This window comes from Antechinus flavipes, chromosome 1 (genome assembly GCF_016432865.1).
Source record: "Antechinus flavipes isolate AdamAnt ecotype Samford, QLD, Australia chromosome 1, AdamAnt_v2, whole genome shotgun sequence".
NCBI classification, from domain to species: Eukaryota; Metazoa; Chordata; class Mammalia; order Dasyuromorphia; family Dasyuridae; genus Antechinus; species Antechinus flavipes.
Window position 1 is genome coordinate 702,582,505 of NC_067398.1, and position 12,070 is coordinate 702,594,574.

General features: G+C 44.9%; 1 protein-coding gene across 1 annotated transcript in view; it reads left to right on the forward strand.

The window, feature by feature from the left end:
* The window catches only part of FBXW8 (F-box and WD repeat domain containing 8), a 107,071-nt gene that overhangs the window by 93,766 nt on the left and 1,235 nt on the right, over window positions 1-12,070 (forward strand). The window contains exons 8-10 of the mRNA XM_051972865.1: window positions 354-481; window positions 8,687-8,860; window positions 11,924-12,040. Coding sequence (XP_051828825.1) covers window positions 354-481; window positions 8,687-8,860; window positions 11,924-12,040 — 419 coding nt within the window. The remainder of the gene's footprint in view (window positions 1-353; window positions 482-8,686; window positions 8,861-11,923; window positions 12,041-12,070) is intronic.

The window sequence follows — 12,070 nt, forward strand, 5'->3', positions numbered from 1 at the left end:
CATTTTCCCCCTTGGGTCCATTTCTGAGACCAGCTGAGGACTTGCAGTTAAAAGTTTCTGCACGCCCTTCCCACGACTTAGGCAGCGACCACGAGAGCTGCTTTGTCCTCCTTTTCACCGCTGGCACTGAACGTGTTCCTTGGCCATCAAGAATATTTTCCTCAAGTTTGCAGAGTCCCCCTAACATCCCTGTCCCAAGGAAGGTTGGGAACTTGGCCTGTAAACGCCTTTAATCCATTGTGGGGGCCTCAGATCTTGCCCTGGTTTATCTTGAAGCAAATGGTGCTTGATACGGGCCTGGTCCCTGGTATGTTGGGTCCACGTGTGCAGGAGCTGTTCTTTTTCCCTGACAGATACTGCTGTACAGCCTGCAGACCAGTCAGTGCCTGACTACCCTGGGCAGCTCCTTGGGTGACTTCACATGTGTCAACCTCCGGAACAGTCCCCCCCACCTGCTGGTCACTGGCAATAAGGACAGGAGGTATGTCGGAGCTCTCTGGAAACGAATGTCTCCCGCCTTCAGGATTTGTGTTCGTTTTCTCCTCCTCCTCCCCCTTCCTCCCCCCATCTCCCTTCTCCCTTCCCTTCTTCCTTCCCCCCTCGTCTTCGTCCTCTAACACTATCTCCATGAGCTTGGAGGGCCTGGCATTAGGTAATGGTTGGATATCTCTGCCTCTCTGCTTTCTTTCTGAGAGCATCATGGGAAGATTTTCTTTTAAGCCATTTGGTGGACGCAGTTGGTGGAGGGTCCAGAGAGACCACTTGGAATATTTTTTCCCCCTGCTGCAAAATTTGTCTGGCATTTAAAAGCTCACTTTCTGATATTAAAAACAATAACCTAAGGGATGAATCATGTTCAGTGAAATGAATTTGTTTGCCAAATGATGTCAGGAGTGTATTTCAGAACACTATGGTGTCCCTCCAGTGACCAAAAAAAGAGAAAAGAGAGAGAGAGACGGACTTTATATGAACAAGTTCCAGGCTCTATTTAGCTGATTAGCGGCCTTCCCTTTAACTCGCTGGCTTGGAGAGTCAGGTTTTCCCTGTCCAGTGTCGTTGCCAGCCATGGGCACACCGGGAACCGTCAGCACGAAAGGATTAAAGTGTTTGAAAAGACCCTCTGAGTCCAATTTTTAGGTTTTCTTTTTTCCCCCCTTTTTTGTTTTTTTGGCTAGTTATCAGCTAGTGTCTGATCCAGTGCCCCAAAGAGATGTGGAATGGCGAGGGGCCAGTGTCTAATGGCACCCCTCCTCCCAGCGCTCGGCACCAGGCTGCAGGTGGTGGTCTGGTTCGGTGGTGGGTATCAGATTGTGAGGCGGATACTTTCTCTTGCCAAATCCCAGACCTCTGTCCCGCCAGTGCAGCAGCTTGCAAAAATAATTATTTTATCAAACAATGTTTTCAGCACCCCCCTCGCCAACCCCTCCCCGTTTTTCAGGGCAAAGAGAATGCAAGCACGCCGTAGACTTTGTCGGTAAAGAAAACACGCGATCATTTTTCTTAGTCATCTGAAGACAGCTGATGTTTTGATAGGTGTATCGTGATCATCCGGCAAACAGCCTGGGCTCTTTTTCTCTTACAAAGCCAGGTTTGATGAGTGGCCTCCCCATGTGGCCGAGCAAAACCAAACAAATCAATTTATAGTTTTAATCTCGTGTATTAGAGTTACCAAAGCAAGCTATGTGTTGATTTGTGCAGGGGCTACAAAGAACACAAGCTTATCTGATAGCCTTCTTCCCACTGGGACTTGGCAGCCACTCGTTTTCTGGGAGAGTAAATGCAGAAGGCTACTCGCGATGTCCAAATGAAAAGCTTTGGGATTATAGATTTATTCGTGCAGAGTTTGTTTACAACATGAGCATTTGGGTGTTCAGTCACAGCTATATTCACAGGGAGCTAAAACAGTGGAGCAGAGAAGAGACCCCTGCTCTCTGCATACACAGGCCCAATTAGGAACCAGAGGAAGACTTTTGAGCCAAGTTGTAATGCCATTAGCAGCTGCACATTGGATTGTCAACTGGGAGGCCTATAGATACTCAGTAGAACAGACTTTCCCCCCTAAGTAGGGATCCCTAATTAGGTGCTACATCCCCTAAGCAGGAGCCAAATAGAGTGTGTAAAAGGATACTCTTGTCACTCCGGAGTCTAAAATCTGACCTAATTATCTGTCACGGTAAGCCCATTTTAATAGATGCTACACCTGACGTACACACTTTTAAATCTCTCTCCACAGGTGAGAATAGTAAAGTGATGATTGATTTTGAGGGGCCCACGAAAAAGCAGCCTCTGATCCCCAGGGGCTTCCCAAAGCAGTGCAGGTGCTGGTGCATCACTGATGAGATGTGGACGAGGAACCATAAAGGCGGGACCAAGATAGCAACTTTTATTAAAGTTTATTTGAAACGTGGGGGTTGGGGAGCGAGGGGAAGTTTTCCTTTTTTTCTCTTTTTTTAATAGTATTTTATTTTTTCCCAATACCTATAAAGATAGTTTTCAGCATTCCTCTTTGCAAAACCTCGCATTCCAAACTTTTCTCCCTCTCTTCCTCCTGCCCCCTCCTATGACAGCAAGCAATCCAATATAGGTTAAATAAGTGCAATTTTTCTAAACACATTTCCATGTTCATCGTGCTGTGTAAGAAAATCAGAACAACAACAACAACAAAAACACGAGAAGGAAAAAAAAAAAAAACAAACAACAACAAAAGGTGAAAATATTATGCTTTGATTCACATTCAGTCCCCACAATACTCTTTCTGGATGCGGATGGCTCTCTCCATCACAAGTCTATTAGAACTGGCCAGAATCACCGCATTGTTGAAAAGAGCCACATCTGTCAGAATTAATCATTGTATAATAATCTTACTGTTGCCATGTACAATGATCTCCTGATTCTGCTCATTTCACTTAGCCTCAGTTCCTGTAAGTCTCTCCTGGCCTCTCTGAAATCAGCCTGAGAAGAAGTTTTTCAACAGTCACAATAGTATAGCTAGGAAAGGGAAGGAAATGGGAGCACATCTTAGAACTGGGAAAGAAATTGTGAATGTGTTCTGGAAAAATAATTCCATGAAGGTAATGAAGATCATGTTTATCAAGTACATGTGATGGGCGAGTGGAACAATGCTGGTAATAATATTTATATACTGTGTGCTAAGCCCTGTACCAATATTATCTCATTTGCTCCTTATGGCAACCTTGAGAGTTAGATGTTGTTATGATCCCCATTTGGAAGTTGAGGAAACTGAGGCAGACAGAGGTGAAGTGAATGGATCAGCATCTCATAGTTAGGAAATATATGAGGCTGGATTTGAATTTGTGTCTTCCTCACTCTTAGCCTAGCACTCCACTGTACCACTTAGCTGCCTCATTATAGCTAACAAATTACATACGTTCCCCACACATATACACCTTTGTAGCACCTTAAAGTTTGCAAAGTACTCTCTCTATATTATCCCGTTTAATCCTGATGCAATTCAGTTGCATCCCACCTGTCAAACTTGCTTGTTCCAGATGCTGGGAATACACAAATGGCACACTAAAATCGAGCCCTGTTCTCACAGAGTTTAATGTTTGATTTTAAAAGAGGGGAATGTCCAGTGCTATCTTAGAAACAACAATGACTTCCTGGGGTATCACTTAAAAAATGTGAAATTACACATATCTAATCTAAATCGGATTGTTTGCCGTCTTGGGGAGGGGGGAGGTAAATGAGAGGGGGAAGGAGATCTGGAATACAATCTTACAAAAATGAATCTTGAAAACTATCTTTATATGTATTAGGAAAATAAAATTTTTAAATCAAAAATGACCTTTTTAATGTGAAAAACAAGCCCCCATTGGACCATAATTGTGCTTCACAAATTGTATTAGAGTAAAAATCCATAAAACTGTCCAGATATTACAGCATCCAAATTAAGGCCAATTGTAGGGGAAAAAAATTGTTTTCTTTTTTAAAAAGTGATTCAATTTGACTAATTTTCAACATTAATTAAAATAGGGGAGGACCTTTTCTGGAAATGTTATGCTTGATAATTAAGAAGCAAAAAACAAAAAACAAAAAACCCTCCGGGTTTCCAAAGCACTCTCCCGATACCTGGCGAGGATTTTTCTCCCTGTTTTTCAGATGAGGAGATGGGTTCTTAGAGGTGAGCTCACTTGCCCATCACCTGCCAGTGAAGACCTAAGGGGTGAAATCCAGACCCCATGGCAGGACTGGCCCCGTCTGCAGGATTCTTTTAAGAATTCAATGAGCTGGTAGCATGAGGATTTGTCTCCCCAATTTACAGATCAGAAAACTGAGGTTCTGAGATTAAATGACCTGCCAGTTAACAGCAGAATCCAATTTAGAGCCCCAAGGCTTCTTGCTCCCCAAATCAGATTTAATATCCTTTTCCCCACTACATCATGCTGCTTTTTGAATCTCCTAATTAGTGATTAATTTAATTTCTAGAAAAGCAGGGGGTACCCCCATATAGAGATGAGGTCTGACAGCAAAGTAGTCATCAGGGAAAAGCTCAGGTGGGGCTTTGCCAGCCCCGTCCTTGTTTGCTGAGCCCAGAGCCGGACTGAGGGACCCGATGGGGATTCTACATGGCTCTGTCAGATGCAACCTGAACCCTTTGGTCTAACAGTATCTTTGCTTTTTCCACCGAGATTTCTCTCACCGAGGGCGAGACAGAATGGATGTAAACTGTGTCAAGAGTGAGTTCATTGAGGCTTTAGATTAGGAAGGAGCTCAGAAGGACCCCATTTCTGAGGCACTGGCAAGCCCCCCTTTTTTCCCAGCAGAAATGGTTTAAGCAAATGTAGCTGGAGAGCAGAGATGGGCCTCTGTTTCCACAACAGCCTTCATGTTGATAATCTCTCAAATGAAGTCAGTGCTTCGGTGAAGGGAAGCTTATCAGTGGAGGGCCCCAGCAAAATCGGAGGCAGAGACTGGGGCCTATCTCGGGGACGGCAGCAGGTTGCCAGGGGAACCCTGGGAGAGCTGACATTCTCTACATGACAGTCCTTTCTTCTTACGTTATCTTGTTGTTTCTCAGGAAACTTCGGGTCAGGTGCATTGAATTGAATGGCCTTTCTTAGGAAATGGATGTTTTTGTGTTGTATTCTTTAAAGTCATAGGTCTATGTTTTCACAAGGTCTGTGAAAACTGTAGCACTTGGAGAGTTAATAAATATGCCCATAGACCAAACCCAAGTGAAAATTTTAATAATACACTTCAGTTTATTGAAGTAGGTTTTTAATATTTCCTTTTTAGGTCGTCTATACTAGTCAAACACTATTAGATTTTGAACTTAATCATTCAGCATCCAGCACTGAGTCTTCAACGTTGTAGGTGCTTAATTACTTTATTGAATCGATATCACTAGTAATAATAAACATTTGATGAGGGTTTGTTTGATGTGGAAAATATAAAAAAGATCTTAAAATATCCTGGTCTTCACCGAATTGAGCCCGTGGTTCTTTAAAATGTGTTGTCTTTTTTAATTATCTTATTTAAATGAAATCATTTATGAGGGATCAAAAATGCTACCGAGAGAGGGTTTTAGACATCTCTTTATGCACCGAAATCAAAAGCTGTAACCACTTATTGTCACTGAAACCAAACTGAATTATGCTTTCATTCTTGTTGTGTTTTTGGTGGGGATTCAGGGTGGGGAGAATCTTTTGTTTTTGAAAGGCTAAATTTGAATGCCTCTCTACTTCATCTCCCCCTCTCTCCTGGATGCTTTTTTGGATAGAAACGTAGCTGAAGGTCAGATCCTTAATAAACCAACCACGCCAGAGTCTGAATGGGCTTCAGGTTGGGCGCCAGCTATTCTATCAAATACAATGAACCTTTATTGTCAGATGGGACTCTCCAAGCCAAACCAATGGGAAGAAAGCCCCAAGTTGTCATCTCCAATTAAAGAGTCTCCGAGCTTCCATCTTGCCCTGTTAATGTTACATTGCGGTGTGCTCATGGCACGGCCTGCTGTCAGAGGGAGCGGGAGCAGGCAAGCTAAATGCTCTGCTGACTCCATCTGTAAGGGTCAGGATAAGTTATTCAGAGCTCGGACGATAGACCCACCCAGAGCGTGCCTCCGTCTCGGTTCCAGCACGTTTTCCTGCCCATCAGATGGATGCGACTCGGTGGGAGTCTTTGGATGGTGCTGGTGTCTTTTGTTTTAATTGGCGGAATAGAGCAGGCTCCTATGGAGTGATTTTCATTAGAGAGGGGCCGGGAGGGGGAGCTTTGGAACGGTACTCCAGCTAGACCATGAATATTAAACATAACACAATTATAGCTTTTGGACCAATTATTTTTCTTTTCAGCAGACTACATTGATGAAACACGAGCTGGATATGTATTTGCGATATCTACCCCAGCTTCTTTTTTGTCTCTGGACGCTGTTCTTTTTGGCACGTTCACGCGCCCATTGGCTATGTTACCTGGGGCTCGGTCCACGGAGAGGATTGAGTTAGTGCCGAAGTGTAGGCTTTACCTAGCTGTCTCAGCTTTGAAGCTGATTATTGTGTTCACCTGAGAATTAGTATCTGGTTGACTGAGCTAGTCCATGTCCTCACTAGTCTATAGGGAGGAAGCTACAACTTTGCCTCTTATATAGTGCTCTCCAGAAATTTTTTCCTTTCCAAGCAACTTATTTTCCTGGGACCCTGGAGAACCTCCCCTTGTTTTTATTCATTTAAAACCCAATAATGGTATCTTTTGGTTTATTTGTTTATTTTGTTTGGAGTCATTCATACTGCTATCCAAATGAAAAACAGATGGCAAACTCTGAACCTGTGGACAGATTGGCGTTTGCCTTTGTCTCCCCAACTGCCAGATCTCAATTAGGGAACCTCGCTATCCAGCAGAGTGGCCCTTTACGGAAGCCACTAAGACAGACCTTCATTCATCCAAAGTCTACTCGAGAGAACTCAGTGCTGCACATTTCTCTCTTATGGCAACTCTCCGCTTAGACCAACTATCTCTGTGTCTGGCATGTGGGAAATCTGGCTCTTCCCTAAATGATTCTAGGCCTAGATTTTTCCGATCCTGCTTGAGAATTTCGTAGGGTCCGTCACCCTCGTCCTGCAGCTTGTCGCTACCATGCCGGCCACTCCCTGCAAAACGTATCATCTGGTAGTGTTACATGGCAGGGAAAAACAGTGGATGGCTGAACCCCCCCCCTCCTCCCTAACAGCTTTGCCTCCTTTTCTCATTTGTTCCTCAACACAGATCTAGCCAGCCTACAGGTGCTCTGATTCTAAGAAGATAATGTAGGTAGAATTGTCCCCATTTTGCAAATTGAGAAGGAACTGAGATATCAGGTGGTTATCTATGGTCTCCCAGCTGAGAAGCAGTAGAGCCAGACTGGATGCTGGATTTTTCCAGTGCACTCTTTCCCCTTCACCCTTGCCATCTCTAGAGCTCCTTGGTTTTTTTGGTTTTGTTTTTGTTTTTTTGCTGAGGCAACTGGGGTTAAGTGACTTGCTCAGGGTCACAGCCAGGAAGGGTTAAGTGTCTGAGGTCAGATTTGAACTTAGGTCCTCCTGACTTTAGGGTTGGTGCTCTATCCACTGCACCCCTAGCTGTCCCTCCTGTGTTCTTAAAGTGCAACTGCAGGTGAATTGGCATAGCTTCTATTCATTCAAGAACTTACCTGAGGTGGAGGCAAAGTCCGCCCTGTCCAGTTGGCTCTCTTAGGTTGTGCGAGAGGCGTAATGGAAGGGTGGGTGGAAGGGCAACCAAGCACTGAGGGGCTGGAGAGTCACTGCCCATTTATGAGTTTCCTCCTTCATAAGAGGGGAAGCGCTTCTTATGGAGGTAATTGTCAACATGCTTCAGGAAGTGCATCCTGAGATGTCTCTCCCCAAACCAAGCCTGGTCCTAACGAAGCAGCCTCTTGCTCGGGGTCAGCTTGCAGTCTTTTTGTTTGCTTCCGTGCACCTCTCTATACGTGCTCGGGCTGATGATGCTTCCCGACTTCCCAGACATCTGGGGCGTCTCGGTGCCCCGCTCTGCTTCTCTTTATTGGTCAGAAGCAACATTTGCATTAACTTGAGCGAGCCGGCTGGGCACTTCTGCTGCGGGAACCCTTCGATTTTAGAATGGAATTAGGAGAAGTAGTTCATTTTCTATTCATGATATACTAAATAATAGAGTTGATTCATTTGACTCATGCTTCAGTGCCTGAAAAAATATTGTCCTACCAACGGCATTATTGCCCCCGTGCCATTCATGGCTAATTAGCTTACAAGCTGGCTTTTTGAACCCATGTTAGGCCTTCATGTGTCACCCAGTGCTAAGTTCTCCTTTACCGCCTAAAACGAGCCCGTGGTAGGGGCAGGTGCTGCTGGTCCCCAATTAGCAGGTGAAGAAACTGGGTCCCTGGGAAGTTCCTGGCCCCGGGTCGCAGATGACGGGAGGGAAGCTTCTCCGACTTGCTCCAAATGCTTAGACTACACTGTTGGGATTGATTTTTGAGTAATTTGATGAATTAAACATTTGTGGGCGGAGGCAGGGAGAGATACATTAAGACGGCCACGTGCCAGCAGAATATGCCAGCGTGTTTATGCAGAATTCTCTCATCTCCTTTCTCTGAGCGTCTCTAAATGAGGTAATTCTCTATTTTTCGAAAGCCAAAGCAACGGAATTGACGGTCCACTTCCCTTCCTGTGTTTCTCATCTCTCTGCTCAGGGTGAGGGTGTACGATCTACGCAGCGGCACGTCCTCGTGCTCGCTCTACGCTCACCAGTTAGGCGTCTCTGCTGTTCAGATGGATGACTGGAAAATTGTCAGTGGCGGCGAGGAAGGCCTGGTTTGTGTCTGGGACCAGCGGATGGGCAACAAGCTGTGGGAGATGCACGCCAGGTAATTGCATTCCTTTGGGTGATTTTATTGCCAGAGTCTAAGCCCAGGTCATTACAGACAAATGAAGTAAGAATAAATGTCTGCCTTCCACGGCAGGCATAGAATTTTAATCCTTTCCCACAACTACCATCCATTCCAAGTTAGTAAAGAATGTACTCATTCTTGGGGCAGCTAAGTGGCACAGTGGTTAGAGCACCAGCCCTGAAGTCAGGAGGACCTGAGTTCAAATCTGGTCTCAGACACTTAACACTTTCTGGCTGTGTGAGCCTGGGCAAGTCACTTAACCCTACAGCAAAATTTTTAAAAAGGACTCATTTTTTAAAGGATCCATCTTAAAAAAACAGAAGCTTTTATCTCAAATGGGCTTGGCTTGGGCTGTTAGTGAGGAGATTTGGGATTTGAGTGCCAACCTCTATGTGGCACTATGGCACTGGGCAAGAGAATGTGGATGGCTATCTCCAACTGCGATCTCTATCCATGACCCAGTGACCCAGGACTGGGAAACATGAGTTCTTTGGTATAGGGGACTCCTTCCCCCTTCTCTGCTAACTTAAGGTCTCATAGAGGTCAGTGCCTGGGATGTGAGATGGTCACCTAGAATCACTTGGCTAGTGCACGTTATGGGCGGGATTTGAATTTGGGTCCCCAAATTCTTGGACTTGGAGGCCGATTCTACCCCACCACGCCACACTGCTTCTCCATATCAGCAGAAATCCTGCTAGATTGGTTTGGGACAAGAGCATCTTCAAATAGAGTTTGTAATTGCAAGAGCATGTGGGATCTTAGATTCCTGCTGGAGAAACCAATGAATAAAAGATTGTTTGGAGGAAAATTCACACGGAAAGTGTTCCAGGAGACCTAAGAAACGTTTCCTTTGCCCAGGAAAGTTGGGATTTTTCCAAGCGTGCCTTTATAGACTCGAGTAATCAAGTGATTGCTAATATCCGGAGTAGTTGTCTATACTGGGAATAGAAATTGTCTATACGGGAATAGAAATCATTTCAAGGATTTGAGCAAATTCACAGTAATGGCTGGATAGTAAATTATTAAGGAGATCATAATAGCAGTAATGAAGTTCCTTCTATTTAAAAAAATACCCAAGCTTCCCCCAGAATGTTTCATTGGGTCTGACCAGACCTAAGTTTTTTAATGTTTTCCTATTCTGCTCTTAATAGTTGGGAGTCGAATGGTTGTCACACGTAAACTGTAATCACTAGAATGTGTAAAATGGGATCTCACTTCGACTTAGGTGTCAGTGTGTCGCACGGGGCGGCTTCAAAGAACCCAAACACGAGCTGGTATTTCCTGTTCTGACTCTCATAATGGAAGGCCAGACATGGCCTCCACATCCACATGCACGGTGGTTCTCGTCTCACCCAGATACACACGAGAGGAAGGAAGGTTTAAAGAGAGAAGGCAGTTGCAGGAGCCCCGGCTATAGAAGGCCGGGGCTACATCAGTGTTTTCCATCTCTGGCATCCATCCTACCTTTCAAAAGAAATTCCCCCTAAGAGTTTCCTTTCTGGGGAAGCGTTTCTTATGTGATGCACTGATTTCCCACCAGATGGTGCTGGAAGCCATCGAAATTTTCAGCCTTGCCAGAGGAGGACCATAGCTGGAGAGGAAGGAGGGCCATGCTAGATCCGCTTAGTCCAATTTCACGTTTCTTTTATTGATGAGATGACTGAGGCCTGAGGGACCTTGTGGCCATGGTCCCTTCCTGCCACTGCTTACTTTCCAGAGTAATTACCACGGTCTGAAGCAGCAGCTTACCTCAACCTTTGAGATAGACTGGTACCTTTAAGAGAGCTCCGAAACTGTCCTGGGCCTAGCAGTGTCAGGTCCAGCAGTGCCTTTGCCATAATTATAAAAGGCCTTCTTCTTATTTCACTAATTTTGAGATTTCATAGTTGATGGCTTCAGTAGATCTTAGTTTCGCCTTGTCTCCTTAACGTCATGGGAGTGGGGTTTCCCAGGAATCAGTGACTCAGATGAAGCTAGGGGTTAAGCCAATGGTTGTATCTGTTTGGTTAGATCATCACAGCCTTGATTTCTCTGACACTTTTTTTTTTGGGGGGGGGTTGAGGCAATTGGGGTTAAGTGACTTGCCCAATGTCACACAGCCAGGAAGTGTTAAGTGTCTAAGACCAGATTTTAACTCAGCTCCTCCTGACTCAGGGCTTGTGTTCTATCCACTGCACCGACTAGCTGCCCCATTCCCTGACTCTTTTACAAACGGATTCATCCCACAGCTCTTTGAATCTTCTGCGACAAAAGAGCTGTTTCCATTAGAATCAGGTTTAGATCGCAGCCCTCTACTCGGCTCTTTTTAGGACCTTTGCTTTGGAGAACTCATCGCTGTTTACAGCTTCCGCCATCACCTCCTTTATTCCAAATTCTATCTTTGTAGCCGTGACCTCTCTTGTACACATTTCCACCATCCTTATAGATATTTTAGACTCAATATGTTTACGAGACTCATTCTCCTTCCTCTAGAGCAGCTATTCTTTCTGACCTTCCTCTTTATTCTCCCTGTCATCTGAGCTCCAAATCTGACTCATCCTTATTTCTCCTGTCAATTCTTCCTCTTTAATCTCTTTCATATCCCTCTGTTTGTTTCCATTCTCAGTGCTACCATGCCAGTGCAAGCCCTTATCACTCCACGCTGAAAACATTCAATTTAATTTTTAAAATATTTGAATATCTGCCCTAGAATGAGACATCCTAAAACTCCATTTTTATCCCCATTCCATTGATGAGAAAACAGGCACAGATTCACATGAACACTCAAGATGCTTACTGTCCGAGCACTTGGCTTCTAAGCCTGGCTCTGCCCTCCTCCCCTGAAAGATGTTGTGGGAATTTGGACCAGTCACTTAACCATGAGCCGCAGTTTTCTCCCATTTATAATAGAGGGATTGCCTAGACAAGCTCTCTGGTTCCTTCTAGCTATTAGTTGTATATGATGCTATTATAGGGCTGGATAAATGATAAGATGTGAGCTGGTCTTATTTTAAGAACTATGTCTGCTCAAGAGTTGTCTTCCCACCCTTGGTCTTCCAGACATCCTGTGCGTCACATCTGGTTTAATACACACAGCCTTATCACGGCCAACATCCCCGATGAGAAGAGCCCCCGGGGGGCCAGCATTCTGGACGATGACTTGACTGCTCACCGAAGGTCAGTTGGCCAGCCTGGCTTGGGTGGGAC